Source organism: Mastacembelus armatus, chromosome 23, assembly GCF_900324485.2.
Source record: "Mastacembelus armatus chromosome 23, fMasArm1.2, whole genome shotgun sequence".
Lineage (NCBI taxonomy): Eukaryota > Metazoa > Chordata > Actinopteri > Synbranchiformes > Mastacembelidae > Mastacembelus > Mastacembelus armatus.
In genome coordinates this window covers 9412123-9435450 of record NC_046655.1, presented here as the reverse complement: position 1 = coordinate 9435450, position 23328 = coordinate 9412123, and the positions used below count along the sequence as shown (strand labels likewise).

Below are 23328 nucleotides of genomic sequence, written 5' to 3'. Positions count from 1 at the left end.
TATCCATGAAGTTTCCTTAATTTCCCCCGAGTTTTCCCAACTGCGGCTGACTCATTGGGACTTGGAGGTCCATGGGAATGTCAGAGAAGCACTATGCTGAGACAAGGCCAGACAAGGGTGAAGTGTCCTGAACGGGGATCCGGCATTTTTTTGGAGGAACTACTGGCTTTGGATAGGTTGAGGAGGAGAAAGATGCAACCAAAGTAAGCACTAGGCACTGTCTAATACCACAGTTATTTTCTTATTACTGTGTATTTTTGTCCAATTGCCAACATTTATACTGTAAATCCCTGAAAATTGAATTCAGTTCTACAAATACTGACTCACCACACACTATGAGTGTCTTGAACAGCTTAAATGATATGTTTCATACTATAGAAAGTACCAAATAATTTTTTTTCTCTTGGCCAATAGAATGATAAATTCAGCAGCAGTAGGTGGCTGGTAGGCGAATTGGAGGGATGATTGGTAACAAATGCTGCAGTGAGAATGGCTCCAAATGGAAGAGAAAATCAGGGAACTGATAAGGTTTGTGTGTGAGGGACTACGCTACAGAGAGGGACAGAGAGGGAAAACATAAAAAATAGAAAGAGACAAAAAGTGGAAAAAGGTGTCGGTTTGTGAATCACAGGGAGGTATATTTTATCTGTCTGTGCATAAAACAAGTTCTTCAATCTCTCTCCTCATTGAGCCCTTTTAATTTTCACCCCTTCCAGCCCCTCATCCTTTGAGCCATTCGTCCCGTGTCCTGTTACTCCTTTAGGCCACAGAGGAGATCTGTTTCTCCTCCCTGTCCTCTGCATCTGCTTCTCCGTCTCCCATCAGCGGCTGCCTCTTCTTCAGCTCTCTCTGGTATTTGGCCATTAGAGAAGCGTAGATGCAGCCATACGCTGCAGCTGCAACCATCATGATGCAAACAATGCCGCACACCACGCCAGCAATCACCACTGTGCCAATGGCACGTCGCACACTTGCGGGTCGGTAGCGGGCGCGGGCACAATCACCGGGAGCCTCCACACCTCCACCTCCACCTCCACCACCACCTCCTCCACCTCCTGTGTGTGAAGGGGAGTCATCACCAGTGTTGCCGCTGTTGTCAGAAACTGGTGTTGCCCCACTGGGGTTAAGAACGTTCCTGCTGCAGGGAGGAACACCTCCATGTCCAGAACGGGAACCCTCACCTCCACCTCCTCCGTTCTCATCTTCAAGTTGGAGGCAGTAGTTGAACATTTCCACTGGAACGCCACGAATGTCTCGCCCACGCAGGTCTTTTGGTAGCGTGCACTCCACGGCATCCACTTTCCCCCCTGATGGAGAGAGAAAGAGGTGCAGGCAGAAGGACATGGAGAGGTCAATTATAAAATGCCTTATGCCTGTTAAGCACTACCAATTAACAGAGAGAGAAGAAAAGACAGAGAGGAGGGTGATTGAACCAACACTAGGATGAGTCATACATCACTTAACACACACACTGGGTTTGCTGTGCCCCCTAGACTAAGTTGGCAATAGCCTCAACTAAGCCCTTCTATAATTTATGAGATGACATGCCTAGCTTCAGCAGAGCTCTAGTGTATGTTTGGACGAGAGAAATATCTGAGTCACTAATTCCCGCATGCTGCAGGAGGGTGCGGTATCTATCTATCTGCATTTGTCTCCACACATAGTACTGTATTTGTCCTAAGTTTGCACTTTAGAGAGCCGATGATCTCTGCCCCTAGATACTTTAAGCATCAGAAACAGTGAGATAAAGGCAGAGGATCACAGAAAGACAGCATGAGGAAATGGGTATGTAGCCCCCAGATGCTTTTATCTCAGCATGTGACAAAAGAATCCCCTCTGCAAACACAGCTTTCTCTCCGCAAATATCCCATCTAGAAGTGACTTGAAGCAGATAGAAGTCAACACAGGCTGCTGTCACTAAGCTTTTCGCACTTTGGTGCTTTGTCTTACTTTCCATAACATATCATGTATCATCTGCCCTTTCAGCAGCTACTGTAATGCATTCAACTACAAAATGCCATGTTCTAATTTTCTCCATTGCTCAGGTGATTATTAAATTATCATAACTGCCATGTGTCACTCTCGGACTGAAGTGTACTGAACTCAGTGATAGACTAGAGCCCAGAAAGCAGAAGAGAGCAGAATGAAGCAAAGAGAAGAATGGAGCAGAAAAGAGATGCTTCATTAGCAGGGCAGCTGAGGCCTGAGGCGCTGAGGTGAATGTAGATTTTTACACATGAAGAGAGAGCGAGAGCAGCTGTGGTTATCTGATGTACTAACAGCCTGCCGAGACACGTGGATAAGACACAGGGTACACAGAAACACACAATGAGCATGATAATGTGCACTCACACATCAATGCGGCTATATTATGTAGCTAGAAGCACAGGGATGCACAAATGGAAACACACACCTGGCCACATCTTTCTAGCATCCTCTAGTTTCTGCACCAATACTTCATGCCTTCTTTGCCCTCTTGTCCTATCTGCTACTTCATATCAAATGTCCCCTTTTATACAGTAGCTCCTTTAACAAATCAGACATTCACCTCTGTACAGTAGCCACTCCATCCAGTGTTTGAAATCACGCAGGTTGCAGTCACATTCCCAGGGGTTGTGTCCCAGTTCCAGGTGTTGTAGGTTGGCAAGAGGCTCAAATGCTGCCCTTTCCAAACCATGAAGCCTGTTACCTGCTAGAGACAGCCACCTGTGGAATAATTTGAGGAAAATTCATCTATTCTCCCAACTCCTACAAAAGAGAAGACTATATCCTTGTGATACTGATTTAAAGGAGCTCATAACAATGAAAGCCTTTTCATCCACTATACTGCCACTATTGGGCAATAATTACCATCTCCATCTAACAATACAGCCTGAAAATGTTTCTTTTTCACATTTTATTTATTATCTACCATCCTATTGCCAGCCTCTTGCTAATAAATTACAGTACATTCACTTTCTTCATTCTTCCTGCTCCCAAAAATAAGATTTCCTTTTTAATGTTACCATTTTCTACCATTTCATACTGACATTATTCTTATATATTGTAGCTCTGAACTAACAGGACTGTGATTGTGACATACAGTAGTTCAGGCTGGCCTAAGAGCGTTGACCGTCTCATCGTAGGATTGTTTTATTGTTTAGAATGTGAAAATAGGATTGTCCTCTAGTGATGCCCTGGTGGTCTGAAAGCAAACATTAGAGAAAAACATGCCAGTATTTGTGTAGATACAGTAAATGTCTACCTGAGACTCTGCAACTCATCCAGGAGTCCCACAGGAACAGACGACAGTCCATTTAGAGAGAGATCCAGACTCTGAAGAGACCCCAGACCCTATAGAACGATTAAGATAGTTCTTCTTGTTCCTTATTTGTTCTAATTTGCACCTATATTCAGAGTACGCTACATTCAAGTGATGTTCTGTCTCACTCCACAAAACTCATCATTGTATTATTTTCATCTGTCTTTGATGTCAAGTGGGACAGCTAGTACCATTTAATGGGCTGGTCTTGTTTAACCCTTAGGAGTCTACTGTGATCAAATCACATATGATTTGGCCTAAGGGCTAATTTAGAGTTTCAAATGAAGTCATGACACACGCTCATCCTACACACTGCCTTGGTTCAGATAAAAGTGTTGAGCAAATGGTATATTATTAATTTACCCCTTGGATGGGAGCCCAGTGATGTCTGTTAAGTATACCTGCTCAGGTTGGCTCGACTCCTAAACAGGGTCTGTTTAGTCTCGCCCAGGAAATGAAACAATGTATCAGCACTCCCTTCATTATTCAAATATTATTCAAATATTATTTTGTCAATTGACTGATCTGATAGAATTTCTCACTATACATGACAAACATGCATGTTGCCTGTTTTTGAGATAGTCTTTCATGAGTTTTAATAGGCTATAAAATTTTGAATACTTATTTTGTGTTTCTCACCTGAAATAAGGGTCTTTCATCTTACTAGTAAATTTAACTATTGTACTGTACCAGGTGTTGTAAACAGTTCTTACCTGGAAGAGCTCTCTGTCCATAACTGTTAGTGAATTGTTGTGCAGAGTCAGTCTTGTCAGGTTGGACAAGTCTCTGAATAATCCAGCTGGTAAATTATCCAGGTAGTTATTTGAGAGGTCCAGCTCCTACAATACACCAAAATTACATTTTCACTGAATCAGGCCCTTTCTGAGAGGCCATCGAGTGAAATGGGTGGATGGGTTTAAAAGTGTAAAAATCACGGGTTACAAATTTACAGTGGACAGCAGTGTGACAGCAAACTGTCATCCAATTGGCGAGTTGACTTTCAGCCTATTTTCATATGCAGTGATATAAAGTACGGTTTTTCTAGAAGGAAATAATTGAGAATGCATGAGTTAACACTTAAATAAGTTAACATTAAGATGTGCTTTATATTACTTTCTAACTGTAAATTGAATAAATAGCATACAGTAGTATTAAAATTTAAAAGTGGAAGTAAAAAACAGCCAGATGGTGTAGCGATGACAATGAGGTTGTTTTACCTCAGACTGAGTAACTGTCAATGGCAACTGTCTATTATTGTTTACTGTTATGTTTTTCATACTAAGTTGTCTGAAAAGCTCAGAATGTGGAAGGTCAGCTCAGAATGCTATAGTATACAACAATATGTTTAACTGTTAGGCCAAGAAAAATTCACTGACAACAATAAACAATATGCTGCAGACCTCCAGAGAGGAGAGGTTAGCGAAGGCAGAGGCTCCCAGCAAGGCAAGCTTGTTGTTGGCTAGCAGGAGAGAGCGGCTCCCCGGAGGCAGGAGGTGTAGGGGAGGCAAAGAGGAGAGTCCCCGGCCCCCACAGTCCACCACCAGGCTGTCTGTGGAGCAGACACAGGGAGGAGGGCAGGAGGAGGCTGGTGGCAGCAGCACTGCCAGGAGACAGAGGACACAGAGGAAGGCTGAGGAGGAAACGGGTTAGGAGAGAAGAAAGAAAGACATGGTTAATTAGGCCCTCCTTTTAATTAGCCTTTTAGTGATTAGTACAACAGAGGGACTGGAGAGAAAGTGGAAGGAAAATAAGCAGATGCAGAAACTGTAATGTCAAAAATGATGGTAGAGTTTTAAGTGGAAATTACAATTTCAAATGAATCTGAAGAATCCTTGTAACAGTGAGACTGTCAGACACATGGTCTGCCTGACTGTCCATTAGTAGCCTGTCAATCAGTCAGGTTGTTGTAAATTTTGTTAGTATGTACAAAGAGGAGTAACAGAAGTAGAGACCACAACTATCTTGAGTGTTTGTGGCCTCAGATTCAGACTTGGAATTACACAGGATATTTACTTTTCTGCCATGTCATTCTACAACTTGGATGTTTTATAGATGCTTAAACTTTACAGATTTTTCGATTCTTTGCTCGTCTGATTAAGATTTTCCACTGTGAAAACTGAAAGACATGTTTAAAACATCACAGCAGAACTAGAACATGCAGACTAGTTATACAGTATTAATTGTCCCTCTGTGTGTGTGTTCTGGCTGGTATTTCCATGGCATCAGTCTTTCCTGCACAGTCACAAAGCACAGTCGCCCGTACAGCTGAAAAAAAAAAAAGCTGTGTGTGTGTTTTCTTTCTTTCTCTGAACTAGCGTGTCTGCCTTTTCCTTTGTCTGCTTTGTGTATGGTTTGTGCATCTCACAGCAGTCTCTTTAGTGACACTCGTGAGGGAAATCCCTTCTGTTTTGTCCTTTTTTCTATTAATTGTTTTCCTGTATACTGTAGTCATTTTATCATTTCCACTCATTATCTTTGTTTCTTCCATTTTAGCCTTTTTCTTTTTTCAGATTTCATGTTTTCAGGGCTGCCTGTTTTTTCCTCCATCACTAGTTAATTATTTCTTAAATTTTTGCTCATTTTCTCATGGCATCAATTAAGTAAGGCTTTTTTATTCATTCTTTTGCATTTTTATTTGTTTCTATGGCCGTCTTTATTTGCATCTCTTTGTCCCTTTCTCCACCCTGTAATTCTCTCCCTCCCACTTGGCTCTCTTTATCTTTCTCATTGTCTTTCACTTCGGGTCTCTCAGCACTACTCTGTATTCCCTCAGTGTCTTGTTATAGTGGCTGACTTTGTTTCTATCCAATGGCTTATTAACACAACTTATGCTTTATCTTGCTGTGTGTATGTGAGCGTGTGTGTCGTGCATAAGCTTGTGCATCTGTGCATGGATGTGTATTAAACACCAACAAAGCATGATATTAAGAAATCTCAGTCTAAATTCCAGAAACAGCACTTTTTACTTCCTGACAACACTCTTTTCCTCAGTAGCAGATTTTTATTTCTTGCATCATCTGAATGTCATTAGCATCTATTTCTCAGTGTGCCATTGCCTTTTGTCACACTGTGTCTCGCCCACTCCCTGTTGCTGTGGTATCTCTTCCTTTTAGTCCATCTGTTTTTGTCCACATTTGCTTTATTTCTCATTTTTTCTCTATTTTTTCTCTCACTCATAATCAAGACTAAATTCCCTTTCACCACGCATACAGGCTATCTCGGTCTTAATGTGATGAAACTCTATGAAACAGCCCTTTACTGGCCAGTCCATTCTGTGAAATATTTATAAAACAAAGATATGAGTGATTGCATAATGAAAGTCATATCATTGTTCTCAAGAACTTTCCTCAGGGCCTCTGTATCTCATCAGTGATAAAATCTGAAATTTGATACAGTGCAGTGAAAAGAGTTGAGATGATGTTTTATTCCCTTTAAAATGGTCCTTAATAGACCTCTAGTATGAATCAAATTTCGAAGTTACTGTTTAACCAGTGTATAGATCATGAACTTTGTGTTAATGTGTAATAAGAGTATTTTAACAAGATATTTCTGTATTGAGAACATGAAAGTAAGAAACATTTTGATTTGTTTTGATCTATTTTGTCATAGCACAAACATTAACAATGATTCTGTTCCATTTAAGTGTCCCATGAGTGCGACAGTGTGATAATGAGACAGTATAAACAATACTAGGATCTCAATTTGGAAGCAGATAAGTGGAATTCAGCCATTATTAATTTACACATCGTTTTTAATTGTAGAATTTCAAAATTCTCTCAGTTAATAACGCTGAATTAGAGTTGAGAATGAGAAATTTTGGTTTAAATACAATTGCAGAGCAGTTTTTTATGCAACATGTCAGTGTAATTTTATGTATTTTTTTTAACTGCAACTGTGCAAATACTGACTTCAGACCTTTTTGAAATAGTATAGTCCTGAAAATAAACACTGACAACAGTCTAGAAATAGCATCTCTTCTTAGACAGTTTTTACCTGCCAGACAGAACATGACCTCTCTCAACCAGGACACTGTCCCATTTTACATTCTGAACCAAAGAGATTCAGAAAAAAAGACTGCCCTTGTAAGAAAGCTCTCTGCCTGAGAACTCTCTCCTATTCCTGTATCCATTATCCTCTCTGCTCAGTCCTACAGCATAATCCTAATCTCTAGGAAAAATTAACTCCACTTTATCAATGGATGAAGGGAGAGATTTTAAAGTATCCTGTGCTGTCATACTTTGTAGTGGAAATGCTTCAGAAGGCCGATCTTTCACTGCAGCAGCTCAGTCGTGCTCTCTGTGGATTTTGCTTTACAGTGACTGTGAATTTTCTATAAAAGATATGAAAAGGTACAGGCGTGCAGGAGATTTGTGAGAGGAGTGTGGCTCAGATGCAGAAGCACTGTTATCCCAAGGAGAGAGAGAGTGAATGAAAGCCAGAGAGAGAGGTGTGTTTATTTTGCTGCTTCACCCTCATATTCTGTCAGATTTCAAATTGTTGTCATCTTTGTACATCATTCATATCACTCAGTCTGTGATATGGATTGTAATTTGCAAAAGTAGCCTTCTTCTCCCTCTGTTACTGTTATAACTCCAGTTCTCCCCCTCCCACCCCACCCTTCCTCCATGCTGAGGCCTATCTTCTAACATTTATGAGTGGTTTTAGCTGCTGCTGTGGAGGAGGTAGTTGTTGTTTTGGCTTATTTTAGCAGCTCCAAATCCTCTCTGCTGTGGTGCTCCATGTAGCCAAACCAGAAGGAAAATGTTCAGCCACAGTCAAAGGAATATAGGGAGGTTCAGTCCAAATAGGTTAAAGTGGTTCTATTCAATTCAGTCCAGACAGACTTCAGTCTAAACTTTTTATAAGAACTCTCAAACACATGCTGTAAAAGTGTTAACATTTTGAGCAAATGCAGGCTGCCAATGCCCTCAGTGATGGGAAACAAACTGAGACAAGCATTAGAATGCCACAAGATGTTCCTTTTTGATTGAAGCAAGACTTCTCTGAGAGCTATATTTCAAATGAGAACACTAACACCACCATGTCGTTGTTAGAAGTGACAGTTTACACTCCAAGCAGTCCAAGATTTGGCAATATTAATTATCAGTTGGTTTAAAATAACATGCCAGAAAATGTAACACTAGATCATTTGAATTCTTGCTGTCTTCATCTCATGTATTTGACTTTATAATTATTTATAATTCTTTTTAAAGAAAAACATGTTTTTGTGTTTTGCTTTTTGTTTTTTTTTGCTACAGAACATTCCTAATACACTGTGAAGTAAACAATGAAGAATTTCTCCTGTTACTTTCATATGGCGTATTAATCACACCGAATGATAAGAGCTATTGGTTAAAATGACATTCTGCTGGATGATACTTCTAAGCTTCTGGCAAATGGCACGGGTACTGACAGGCGTTTTTTACAGTCCCAGTGTGTGTCCGCACGTGTATGTGTATTCACGTGTGTTTGAAGCTGTAAAAAGGTGGAAATGAGACATTAGTTTGAAGTAATCTTTAAACTTTAAATCTTTTTTTTTAATCTTTTAAACTGGATAATTAGCTGTCAGGATATATGCTTTTGTGGGCCTATTTAGCTTCTCTACTTGTTCATGGTTTTAGTATTACAATACTCATCTACAAACACACAGTCCGTGCACACAGAACCAAGAGTGTCGTTCTTACTGTTTGTCCCCTTCATAGACACAAACCCTAAACTAGACTAAACTAACCTCTGGTATCAGATAACTGTACGATAAACCTTGTGATATGATGTGTCCCCTAGGCAACCCACAGAAAAACTCCAGGGCCTCAGCTGTCTGTAAGTTTATATCCAGGGGCCCCTGAGTGACACTGGACCCAGCTATGAAGTCATCCCCACGGGCACTTCTGTTACTGAACAGTTGCATGTTTCCAGGGGACGAACTGTTTTCCATGCAAGCGGCAGACTTGGTGCTATCTTATTACTAGAAAGGCCAGCTGTCCTCCATTCTGCCCTCCACTCATTTGTATTTCTTAACTCTTTAATGTTTCACAGGGCACAGGAGTCAGAGTTTAGGTCTAATTCCTGTGGCACTCAATACCTGATACAACAGTATGCCTTCACATATACCACATTCCCTGAATGTGTTCAGTGTGAAAATATGTTGTCTCACATAAAAGACAGAAAGTTAGTTAGTCTCAACCAAAATCATCAAGGTATTTATTGAAGAGGTTTTTCTGTGGTTTACCTGATGTCAAAATACTACACTAAATGTCAGAGATATTTGTGGAAGTGCTTAGAAGAGACATGATTGATACACTGATGAATACACTATCTAGCCTGGTTTTCTACAACAGCATCTGTCTTATTTGTCGGAGGCTCCACTGTAACCGGAGAGCTCATCTCGTTAGCAGATGGAAAATAGCCAGCCAATGTGTGTGTTTTTGTGTCTCTGTGTGTGCTTGCATCGGATGCTTGTGTGTATTTAAATCTCCATAGTGTTTCACTAGGTGCAAGGTGTTTCTGTCTAAGGCTCAGCATAAAAACTATAGAATCATATGCAACACACACGCATACAATGTCAAGGTCTCAGCAGTATCCCCACATCATTTCAACACTCACAAGGTAGTGCTGTGTTACCGTAGCAACAAAGTGCTGTAGATGATGTTATAAAGAAAGAAGTGATAGGGGAAGAAGTTTGTGGTTTGCATCAAATCCCAGCATTTAACCTACATTACTCACAAAGAAGAAGACATGGTCACACACACACACACGTACATCAGTTGAGGATAAGTAGGAGCACTGTGTATGGGCTTAGGCTGTACTCCTGCTGACAGTGTGATGAGGAGAGGAGCAGAAGGGAGAGACATGGCCTTTTTCCAAGCTCTTGATTTTTATGTATTATGCCTACTGTACTGCTTCTGTCTTTCTGATTGCCTCCAATTAACTCTCATTTTCTCCCCTCTCTGTTGACTTTAGTTCTTCTCTTGTTCTGCATTTTTCTCCCACATACGCTCTCCCAGTCTCTTTCTTCATTTCTTCTGTGATGAATTCTACATGATGCACAAAATTTGTTCACACAAAATGTGATAGTGGCTATTAATTATCAGGAATGACAAGTTAGACAAACATGTGAGAGGTAAAGGGATAGGAATAAATGGGAAATAAGTGGCTGATAAACAGATTCTACTACTACACACTTTGGTAATCTTATCGCTGGATGCTGCATCAATTTCTGTTAAAAACATTCAAAACTAGAGAAAAGGAAGGATGCTTGACTTTTGATGTCACATCCACACCAATGTGACTAGAATAGGATAGATTCCGCCTTGGATCTGTGACAGGTCATAAAGTATGCCCACTCATTCCTCAGAAGGGATGGATGAACAGATGGTATTGATCCAATGTGTGTGCACACACAGACCACATACAGACATTTATGAGTAGTCATGATGTGTTTAGTTGACATGTGCTGCAAACTGTACTTTTATAGATGGTTAGAGGAGATAGAAGTGGAATATGTAGTAGGTCTCGTCCTAATATTAGACATGGTTGTACAGTGCTTGAGATTTCTTATCTTGCTAATTGGATGCCCTTTTCAGAGGCTCGTGGACAAATCGAGCACATCTTAAATGGCTACATTGTCCAGGACCATTATCAGCCATTTTCCAGAATTATTTAGTAAGTAAAGGACTACTTTCTGTCAGGCATTGGCCACACTATGATCATCATAGCATATCAGCCTTAGGCTGGACTTACTTTCTGTATAATATTGTATCAGTGGCGTTCTGTGAGTGCTGAACTGGAGCAGCGCTGTTTGTGGTGCTGAGGATTATCCAGACTTATCCCGGCCAATGTCCTTTGAAAATGGGCCAGGACCATGTTTTGTGTGTTTGATCTGGTGCATTCCTGTTGTACCTGCACCAAATAAACGGGTGAAAAGACAATGGAAAACAAAAGTGGTGCATGCACCACGCACTGCTCGACCTACTACAAGGTCACCTCAGCAATAGGAATGTTGTAACTCCTACATGACACTTGTAGACAAGACATGAAATCACCACTGAATGGGTCAGAAGTCAAAGCCACAGCTCCCAGACAGAAGTTCCTAGACAGAATAGTACTATAAACCCCCCCCAAATGAACTGACTAGAAATTAGTGCTTATGCCTTTAAATCCCACCTCATAAAGTAACTATCAGTTACATTAAAATAGAAATTGATTACACACTGACTGCATACATGCTTGCCAACAAACTGTCATTATAGTTTCTTTTTAACTCCAGGTCTCATATAACACTATGTGAAGGACTCAGGTGCAAGTCCAAACCTAACTCTGCACATATATACTCACACTGTGGTGCACTGCTGTGGCTTCATGCCAAAAACAACACAACAGCAGGGTTCAAAGGTGCCAGCAACTGTTAACCACCCGGTGATGAATTTAGTTTCTTACTACACTTCACAATGTCTTTAAAGAGTTAAAGCAGTGTTAAACAGTCAATTTACCAACCTGAGAGCTGAGTTAGTTTTCACTGCAGTACAGCCTGGGTGGCACGACTGTGGCTCTGTTCCAAAGCCAGTGCTATTCCCTTAGTCACTGCACTACATTACAGCTCTACTCCAAGAATAATGCTACTTCAAATGACTGTGTTAGGGTTCCATTCCAAACCAGATGTTTTAACCTTAGCTGGTGTTTTAGGTCGTCATTCAAAAATAAATTCTCACTGCTTTTTCGTCCTCTCCCTTTGTGCAGGACTGCAACAAGGTGCATAAACACATACACACACAATGTGATTGGATAAGCTACAGTCTGTGTGTTTACATATGTGTAAATAGGAATGAATTCATGCCTGCTTGTGTGTAAATGTTTGTATGTTGTGTCAGATGAGACAGTCTGCTGGGATCGTGGAAGCTTGGAGGCACCATATGGTCTGTGTGTAGCTCATAGACCTCTGTTCTCCTCTCACACCTCTCCTCCTTCATCGTTTTCCTCACTGTCTTTTCTCGTTCACTGCACTGCTTTGATCTCGCATCTCTCTCCCTCCTCCTTTGGGCTCCCCACAGATTCCTTTTTTTTTTTTTTGCTTCCTCTGTCTCACTCTTTCTGTCACTAACATTTCATGTTCTCCACCTTATTGTTTTTACACTTCGCTTGTCTTTTTGCTGACTTTAAGCCATTTTAAAACTTTTTTATTTTTATTTATGCTTTTTTTTTATTCCATCAGTCTCCCTTTCATCACACCTGGGGCTGTTTGTTTTTGCACTTGCTTGGATATACAGAAGAAAAATAACAATACTTTCAGAAAACATTTTAAAAACATCTACCAATTACAAAAACATTTGATTAATCTTGATGTTTTGGGTGACAAAGAAATTATGCATTAAACCGTGACATTTATTGATCATTTGATACAATAGAGTTTACTCTCAGCCACAATTCTTCAAATTGGCTTCCACACTTGAAAACACCCATAAAACATCATCCACAACCTTTCAGAAATGTCATATCAATTTCTGGCCCATGTAGGCTGCAAAACTCCATCATAGTCATAAGGCCAACACTAGCTGACACTGAAGAATGCTAACACTTGGAAAAACACTTTCCATTTTTTGATGTGTTTTCTTGAAATTCTTGCTATAGCCTGTAAGCACAACTTTGAGTTGTGCAGTTTCATAGATTTGCACAGATTCAGCACAGCACACATCTTTTGTGTCCCGTCCATCATATTTGATTTCTAAATGAAGTTCATCAGCAATGGAAGGAAACTTATCCTCGATGATTGATGCTCTAATAGTCTGACATATTTTCTGCCTCTGGTTTGATGGGATGCTTAACCCTTTTTACTCCTTTAATATGTGTCTTCCAGTGACTCAATATGTTTGTGTGTGAGTGTGTATGACAGCATGTGTGGAGTAACAGCAGAGATTAGAGAGCTTCCAAGCTTTTCAAGGGAAATAAGGCAAAAGTGAGAGACAGAGAACACACCTGTTTATGCTGGGCAGTATTGATAATGCACATTTTGTGTCAATATATTGAATTGAGGTGAAAAAGACATTGTCTCGGCAATACTGATACATTGATGCAAATAATGTAGCTACATCGAATGTGAGGGAGCACATATGTATTGACGGGCAGAGAGCTTTTTTCATGAATTTCTGTTCCTAAAAGGCTTAATGTAATATTTATAGTGCTATAACTTGATGAAATACACAGAGAGGGGACCTTAATTTTATGCCGAGATGGAGGGACAGATGAACAAAAAGTAGAGGACAGGTTAAGAGAGAAAGGAAGCAATAAAAGGTGTTGAGAAGGAGACAGAGGGAAGCTGAGTGGCCCACAGGGAGGTATATCTATTGACTTAGAGGTGCCGTGTGGGTGTGTGGAGGTTCTGACAGAAAGTGTTGCCCTGTTATTTAGTGTTCTCGGTGTTACACAGCAGTTTGTGGGGGCGTTTTTGCCAGAGACCTCTGGAACAATACCTCTGCAACAGGAAGACAAAAATGCCATTTAAAAAAAATGAATTCATTCATTTCCTATGTGTGTATCCTTATGTTTTGTTGGATGTTTATCACAAGATGGAACAACTGCAGGAAAGGAGCTTCGTGTTTGCCTATTAGCTGAAAAAGTGTCTGCAATATCTCAGAGAGCAGGATCCATCCACTGCTCTGTCTAATCTACGGCACACACACATGCATGCATGCAGCTGTCGTATCTGTTGCTATGCCACCCGACTTCTGATGGATTTTTGTCTTGAATGAGTGTACCCATGGTAGGGGAAACGGGGGGAAGATTTGGGGCTGAAAGAAGAGACATGGAAATAGGGAGGAGTAAAATAGACAGGAAATGAAAGGAAGAGGGAGGGAGAATAGTTGAGGAAAGGAAAAGTAAGGAGAAAAAAAAGAAATGGAAAAGGCAGAAGGAAGGGAAGGAAGAAGGTAAATTGGATAAGGCAGACAGATAACCTGTAGGTCTCTTTATTTTCTCCCCACTATTTTGTTTCTACCACTAGCTGTCTTAATACATACAGTAACGTGGCGTTTCAATGGAGGGTTTGGCACATGGCCACAGCATGCTCAGTGCCATCATCCCTTGTGTATGTGTGTGTCTGTTCAAGCACACTGAGCATGCTAACATTAGCAGATGTCAAAACAGTGTTCCTGTTTTCATGCATAGTTAATAGTACAATACATGGCAATAACTTAAAGCAGAGTAGGAATAGACAACTATGAGAACCATCATTTCATCTACTTGTCAATTTTTCTCATCTTTTGCCTGTCCTTGATTGGCTTTTAATTTTCTCGACTCACAAGGTCTGGCCAAGTGGGTGCTAGATGCAGGCAGGCTGATGCCCCTGGGGGGGTGGGTGTGGAGGGGCATGACACAGCTCTGCAGCCTTCCTCTGTCAGAGGGGCGGGGCTATGGGAGGGTCAAGCCGCCATGCCTATAGCCTCCTCTAGGGCGGCTACTCAGAAAAGCTTAAACACCTGAGGAGAGAGAAAACACAAAGTAAGGTAAATAGATAGGTATATTGATAGAACACACAAAGCATGAAATAGTGCAGTTATCTCCTGTTTGTGCATTCACATCAGTAAGTTACTGCAAAGGGCTAACACACACTAAATGTGTATGTACACATGCGTAACACACCCGTAAACATCAGCAGCATTGCAGGCTGAAACAGCAGCAGTGTTTATGTTTGTGTGAAGGCTTTCTTGCATACATTAAAGGTGTATTTACGTGTCCGTGCATGTATATGTCTATGTATATGTGTATGTATGCACAAGCATTACAAACAGCCCCCTGGTATTTCATAGGCATAAATAATAAATGTGTGTGTCTTCGGCAGTTTACGCAATCAGTTTGCCTTTCCCACAGACAGACCCCCTACTGCTAGTGTCTGGCACAGAGACTGACACAAAAAGAGAGACAAAGCAAGAATGACACAGGTAGAAGGAAAAAAAGACAGACAAAGAGATGGGAAAGAAATGGTGGTTAGAAAAGGATAAAGGCTAAATCTGGGAAATGCAGACCGATTTGCAGGTAAAAAAGCAAGTAGAGTAATGAGGAATAGAAAGAATAAGTGGGGAAAAAAGGAGTCATTGTGTCTGTTTGAGATTTTGCCAAACTACTCTTGAGCAAGGCAACTAGGGACAGAATGTGATAGAGTACTGCTAACACTTTTCCAATTTCTTTGCTGAATATATAAATAGCAACAACTAGGTTTTGGGGATAACTTTGTCAAAATGATTTCATAAATTGCACCAGCTCTGAAATCTAAGTTATTGACATATTCACCTTTGCAAATCAGTTTTAAACACCTACAACATAATACGTCATATAGTTAGTTTTTTATCTTGTTTAGTGGAGAGTAAGTGTATTAACTGTGATTGATCATTTAGCTGTATTATTTGGATAGATGGACTTAATGGAAACAGGTAGACATAAAAACTATTAAACTAATGAAAATGAGTATGCGTACTAAGTGGATAATACTAAGTATATGAATTACAGCAGTGGAATCAAACATACCCCCCATTCAAGATGAGTCTTCATGTCACTGTTGAGTTCTAGCTGTGAAAATAGCTTTTCCAAGTGGGGAATTACCATGGAAGGAAACTCGTTGGAAGCTTGAATACCACATGACTGATGCACACTGTTGACTCGCATCCCCTGGGCCAATCAGTGTGTAATTTTGAAAACGCTGGAGTGCTGCTGCGAAATGCATCTTTTCCCAAAGTATCATCAAAACCCAATCAGCAATGTGTGAAATATTGCACTAATCAGATTAGGCTGTTGTTCAGTGGTTAGCTCTTTGTGGTAAAAACTCAGAAACACGCACAGGTTTTTCCCTGCATGGCTTATTTTTACATCAAGTTGAATGATGGTAAATGTGTATTTATGCACGTATGCAGTAATTAGGTAACTGTGCACTCTATCACCTTAAATAGGTATTTTAACTTTAAAAGTTATAGGAGGATAAAGTAGAAGTGACTGAAGAGGAAAACATGATAAATGGCTCTAGATGAAGATAGACTGCAGTCACCTCCAACAGTAACACTCATCAATCTGTTCCTTAACCTACTGACAACAGGTTACATATAAGTTAGTGGAAACTAAAAGAGAGGAGAAGGGAAGAGGGGGGTGGGTGAAATAAGAGAGAGATGGTGACAACAAAGGAGGAAGGCATAGAAAAAATAAAGCAATCAAAGGATAAAAAGAAAATATAGGCAGGGCATGAAATTTCATTATAGAAGGGGAGGTAAAAATAAGTGCAATGGCTAAACATGGGCAACATTAAAATTCTCCTCCAGTGCCTCTGTTTTGGTGCGTGCATGTTGAGTGTGACTGTGTATGTGTGCCCCAAATAACACCTATTTGTGTTATCATTATTGCTATTAGTACCTGTCAGACACTGAGCAAAATGTAAAAAAACACTCTGTTCTCACTAATCTCTGATACGCTTCATGTCATGCTTCTTCACTTCCTCCTCCCCTTGCAACATCTCCTCCTCTGTCCTTGTTTTTTCTCTCCTTTATGACCTTCATCTTTCAACATTCAGCATTTTTCCTCTCCTTCCCATCTTTCCCATGCTGTCTCTCCCTCTCCATGCCTCGTTCTCTCCTGGACAAAGGGACACAGGCTTGTACCAAGGATATTCAGCAGATGGATTTTTTGCATGTGATTAAAGTCACATTAGCCAGGCTCTGCTGGGAAATGTGGGTTGTTCTTTTTAAATTAACACATGAGCTTATTTGAAAAATTCAGAATCACAAATGAGAAATGGAAGGAACCCAAGGAATTTGGGTAACTTCCTATCTCTACATCTACTTCTTCAAACTGTACATGTTTTTCTTTTTCAGTTTTCTGGGTAGTTTGAATTTTTTTCAAGACTAATATGGTAGCACTGTGGAGCTGTTTGTGTTGTGGAATATAAGATGTTTTTTGCAAGAGCAACACATTCATGTAGGCCATTTGTCAAATGATTCATGAATTTGCGTATATTTATTTTGGTGACGAGCAGTGAGTTACATTATGAGAAGAAATAATAATGACACAAAATAATGGACAAAGCATATATGTGTAGTGAACATTGATTCTTGGCCTCTCTTTCACATCTCACTGATTGCTGTTTCCTTTTTGTTTTTTATGCTGTCTTGGAAGGAAATGGGGGTTGATGAAAAAGGCAGAAATAATAAACAATTAAAAATTAAACAAGAAAAAAAATGTAATTTATCAAAAAAATGGTAAAATATGCCAAAATTTCCTGAATTGTGAAATTGAACTTTAAATTATGTATTTGAAGTGTAGCCGATCACCTTCGCAGCCAGATGTTACTGTTTGCATATCACTTCCCATCATATTAAGTGGGTGGGGTTATGGCAAGCAGCCTGCCAGCTTTATTTATTTTATTTTATTTTATTTTTTTTTTTACCATTTTGACCTGGACACATGGGGAGCCAAAATCTACACACAGACACATGCTCACATTTGTGCACACACATAAATACTTGTTTGTGGCCCTGCATTTTAATGAATTGCGTAACACCTCCTCTGCTTATCTACTCTTCTCTCTCTTCTTTATGCTCTATTTTTTCATTTTGTTTCTTTTACTAACTGCTTTCTATCCACACTCAAGCCCGATTTATAAACCACAGGGTGTTGCAAAGGCTTCTTACAGTGCTCCCTTGTGCATTTCCTTAAAAATGGAACCACACACCTGCGGGCTTAGATAGCAAGTAGAGATTATTAACTGTGAGTGGTCAGGCTGGGCTGTTTTCTCATATATATTGTGATGCAATATATATGTTCATAGTGAAGAAGCAGGAAAAAAAAAAAATAATGGTAATCTTCTCTTTTCCACTAAAGCTTGACCAATGTATATGCTGTGATCTTGATAAGCCATTGTCAGTGCAAACATTTGCCATGATCATTGCTCTCCATTAAAGTCTGTGAAATAATTTAACCATGATGGTGTGGATAGTATGGCTCACTAACTATTGCTAGACAAATAATTATTTTATGGTCCGGCTAACACAGCCACTGCTAGTGCAAATGTCCCCATCATTGCCCCCTATGATAAAGTAAATAAAAGAGCATGAATAGAATTAATTCAGTAAATGGACAACAGTGTACCTTTTTGCATGATTTTCCCACATACGCCTGCTTTCAGAGTATTTCATCTTCCTTGTGATGGGCCTACTGGGGTTGACTAATAGTTTTTTAATCAAAATGGCTGTAATTCTGTTCAATTTGCTACTAAATTGAAATCCACCAGCATACAAGAGGACAGATATCCAAATGTAAAGGTACGTGTGTGTCTGTCTATGTGTGCTTCTCCATATTTAAATGTGGGTGTCTGGCTCCTGAATGAGTGACATCGCAGTCGTACACACATAGCCCAATCATTCCCCTTCAGCTGTGCCCTTAACTCGCTCTTTACACATACACACATGCACTCACACACATTGGCATTTGGCACTTGGCTGATGTAAAGGGTCGTTCAGTGTCAAATTATTTGACAAAACAAACCATAAATTACAATAAAAAGGAAAAATGAATGAAAAGTCATAATAACATACAAGGATATGTGTAGGTGCATAAGTGTGTGTAACATTGCAGGTTGCTAACAAAGGCAGAGAGAGGCAGCCAAGCTCCCTAAATCAATTTTTAATGGCTTTCTTACAAAGATGAGGGGAGAGCCTAGGACAGACAAACACCCACAGACACACACACACACACACACACATACACATTACACACATCTAAGCACATACCGATAGCTGCATAAATAGTCATGTGTTGACAAGAACATGGTGCAAAAATATGTGTAGATATATAGTTACATGGTATGCAGTTACTGTACATAAACACATGCTGTGTGCATGTGCCTAAAAGCACAGTAATGTACAAACATACACAGACATGCATAGTGTAGAGGTCATCTGCTAGGCATATACTGTTATACGAGAAAACTCTCACGGACAAAATATGATTTATCTTAAGATTTTTTATGTTTTAATGAATCTTGAGAGATTAATTGGAAACTTAGAAAGTTATGGCTCAAATAGGAACATTTTTATTTTATTTTGTATTTCATTTTTATTTCATTATGTTCATTACATTTTAATTGTATACCATGTTAGGATGTATTTTTTCAATTCTTTTTAAAATATTGCTCTTACAGTATTATAATTACTATTGTTTTTTGTTGGGTACCTTAATGTACTGTATCCATTCATCATTCTAGGTCTACACTATTATCCTATAGTTAATACTTATACTTACCTTTACTGTTACAGTAAAATAAACTTTTTTTTTTACACCAATTAAGCAAAGATGTAGTTGCTAGGCGTAAAACGCTGATGTGTGATTATAAAATTTGTCATTTGGTTAAGTGCATCAATAATATCACCCAGACTGTTCACCCACTGGAAATAACTGAGTAGTTTTAGAACAGCAGTCAGACTGGTCTAAGGTGTTTTAGCAGACATGTCCAACTGCTGCACTAACCATAGAACCAGTTAGTGATTCTAACTGACTTCTCTGGGTTTATGTTAGAATGCATGTATATTTTTAGGCAAGTCCCTTTAATTTGTATCTGATGTAGAAAGGCACTGGAGTGCCTCACACTCAGTGCATCATCATATAATCACAGTGCAGCTGTTACAGGTTAATGACTCTCATATCACACCTTCTAAAACAAGGTTAGAGTCTACAAAGTGTTTTGCAGCAGGTGAAAACAGCAGCAAACTGCACAGTGAGCATCAGACTGCACATCAACATGATACCATGCAATAGAACCTGTCAAGATTTCAAAAAGATGAAATGTCATAGGACACTGTGAAGGTCAGAGAAGTCGTCAAATGAGAAGACAGAAACTAGCACCAAAGTCTTTCTTCTGTGATTAATATTCTAATTAAAGATATAATAAACCACTGTAGCTACCTTTATGTGAATTTTGTCTATAAAGTTGCCTCAAATCAAACTTGCAGCAAATTTTTGCTTTGCAGATCACTGGACAATAAATACACTGTATTATATACAGCAGAGAACATCTAGGATATAAGCGTTAGTTAAGTGCAGATCACTCTATATTACATTTTCTGTATTTGTACTTACACTGGGTGCTGTGCATTAGTGATCAACTACACCAAGCACCAGAGATACAATAGCACTGTAATGTGCAGCAGTGCTGGAGTGGTGGCTTAAAATAAGACATTGACATTGCACTGGCATGGGTGCTGGAAGAGACTGAAACTTTTTTTTGGCATTTTCACTGGGTGAACAGCATACACTGGAATGAATGAGATGACATGTTTGAGTGCCTAATGTAATTTATTCTGGTATATTAACATTGCCTGTGCCAAAAAATGTCTATGCAACTTGCACCAGATTAACCTCAACTAGGGCGGACCCCAGCAGATTGTGCATCATGAGGTTTTCTACACACAGACAACACACGGAGTTTCTATAACACACAAGTTTTAGCACAAGGAGTAAAAAAAATGCCATTGCCTTATATACTGTAGCATCACATTCAGTATTTGTTTACTATTTATGCCTGACAAGGTATGTTGTTTATTTCAAATATTTTAGCCATGCAGCATATTGAAGTCTTACATACACCACTTGAAATATTTATTTGTGTTTAGCTGTAAAAAAAATAATTCAACAACATTTGTGTCAGACTCAATCTCACATGAATCATATGCGTTTATTTTTTGTGTGAATAAATTACCGTTGCTCTCACCTTTTCCCACTGACCATCTCTGCAAGCTTTGCCCTAAAACCACAGCCCAAAAATTTCCACAAATGTGCATATTGTGTGTGTGTGTGTGTATACAGGAAACAGGTTAAGAGCTGACATTTTCAGCATCCCCTTCCTCACAGCATGCACCTTTAGACCCATCAAAATGCCCATTTGTTTGTGGGGAAAAAGGCATGTCTATCTCTCTCTCTCTCTCTCTACTTTTCATCTTTTATTCCAGTTGTAAATTCAGATGAGGACTAGTTTCGTTGAACTGAACAGAGAGAGAGAGAGAGACAGAGTGTTTGTGGGTGTGTGAGTGAGTGAGGAGAACTAACACCACAAACAGACTTACCTTTTAACCAAATATCTCAGACAGCACCAGCCTTATAGCTTCTTGCCTTCGGCCATCCCCCAAACAAAAATATCCCCAAAATTTTAAAAAGGCTTGGAGAAAGACAGAATGATCAAAAATCTCGAAAAGGATAAAATATTGAAGAAAAACTATAACCTCTTCAGTTAAAAAAATCCATACATTCAAGATCCTGGTCAAATGAATAATGTAAAAGTAATCCTTCTTCCTGTATAGAGACAAGCTCCCTGGCTTTCATTCAACTCACCAGAGAATTGTGAAAAGGGGAAGAGAGGCTTACAGACACAAGAGGAAGGAAGAGAGGATAAGGTCCTTAAAGGGTTGGGGCTGGAGAGAGTTAATCCTTTTCTTCAGATCTGCTCCCTGTCTGTATGATACGTCCAGTGCCGTCCTGCTCGCTGGCTTGTGCGCTGCCGTGTGAGTCTGAGAGGCGTGAGTGTGTGAGAGAAAGAGAGACAACGGCGTTAGGTTGCTGGCGTCACACTCTAGCCCTTCTGTGTGTCGCTATGTTTGTGATTCCTGCACTCAGCACGCGTCGGAGTGTGTGTTTATCCACACATGTACACTTCAGGGCTATCTTTGCAGTGTGTGTGTGTGTGTGTGTGTGTGTGTGCGCACTACCACCTCCCCTTCTTCTTTTTTGTGTGCAGTCGTGCATATGGTAGGAGAATATGTGTGTGTGTGCGTCTGTGCATGTGCGTGTATGTGTGTGTGTCTTGTCAAATATAGTAACATTAGTGTATGCTGCCTCTGTCTGCCTGCAGCTCTCCCACAGTGACAGAGAGAGGATGAGGGAGGTGGAATACAGAGAGTGATAATACAAAAGAGTGAAAGCCGAGGGAGTGATAGAGGGAGTAGAGGAGAGAGATGGGAGGGCAAGGAGAAAGTAGAGAGAGTGGGAGGCGGCAAGAGAAATTGAGAGGTTGGTTGAAAAAAGATAAAGGTAGGAGGGAGGAAGAGAAAGAGGGAGGCCAAAGAGAGAGAGGGAGATGGAAGAGAGACAAAAAGAGATGAAGTGGAGTGCAGTGGAGGGAGGGAGGAATCAGCTGATTTCGGTGAAGATGAGAATCTCCCTTTGCCACATGGGCTTTTCTCCTCCCTCGTTTTTTTTTATCTTCTTTTTCCTTTTTTTCACCTCACGTCTCCCTCGCTTGGCTTTCATTTCCATTCTATTCCCTGTGGCAGCTCTCGTAACGGCTGCCTTTGTGTGTGAGCGTTTGTGTGTGTAGAGTATGTTGGTGCATCCACATGGCCGTATGTGCACGCTGGATTTGGAACATGTACATGCTCGAATTACTCACATCCTGGGGAGAAATAATCAGGCCACATTTAGGGAGACAAAGATGGTCATCAAAAGGGAAAATGAAATATTTCAGCGTAAAGGTTGGAGTGATGGTTAGTGATGTTAGATGGTGAGTGTTCATTAGTGACAGTCATTGTGAGAAACCAAAGTAGTTTCCTTTAGAAGACACTGGAGACAGTGTTTAAGACAGAAAGAGAGGGGGTGGGAGAGTAAAAGGTGTGTGAGGGGGATGATAAAATGGTGGGGGGACTCTGTGTTTGTTTGCACACAGCATATAATTGCTTGGCTGCTTCCTTACATGGACTGAATCATAGTTGACACACACATTGTGCTGTTAATGAGCATGTGAATCATTTGGCGCAGTTGGCAGTGTCTAAATGAGAGACTAGTTGTTTCCATAAGGGATTGCACTGAAACTTTTTTCACCAGCCAGGCATCTTTTTCTGTCTCTCTAAGGGCACTTGCATTATCAAGAGTACACTTGTGATTCAGGTGTTTTTATAACTGTCTTTCTTTTTATAGCCTATGAGCTCAGGGTGTTTTTCCCCCATCCAGCTAATATTTATTGAGTTAGTTCTTTTAATATGGGTATAATAGAGACTGTCCATGTGCTGCCTGTG

At 40.1% G+C, this 23328-nt stretch overlaps 2 protein-coding genes across 2 annotated transcripts in view; one reads left to right on the top strand and one right to left on the bottom strand.

Annotated features, from left to right (window-relative positions):
- Positions 1 to 23328, top strand: part of cacna2d4a (calcium channel, voltage-dependent, alpha 2/delta subunit 4a) — a 66924-nt gene that overhangs the window by 22378 nt on the left and 21218 nt on the right. The gene's annotated exons all lie outside the window — the stretch shown is intronic.
- Positions 462 to 21515, bottom strand: lrtm2a (leucine rich repeat transmembrane protein 2a). The gene is made up of 7 exons (XM_026326415.1): positions 21388 to 21515; positions 14593 to 14769; positions 4702 to 4931; positions 4015 to 4140; positions 3245 to 3333; positions 2549 to 2706; positions 462 to 1307 (listed from the first exon to the last, which is right to left on the bottom strand). The coding sequence occupies exons 2-7, from the start codon at positions 14660 to 14662 to the stop codon at positions 760 to 762; spliced, it is 1221 nt and encodes a 406-aa protein (XP_026182200.1). The 5' UTR covers positions 14663 to 14769; positions 21388 to 21515; the 3' UTR covers positions 462 to 759.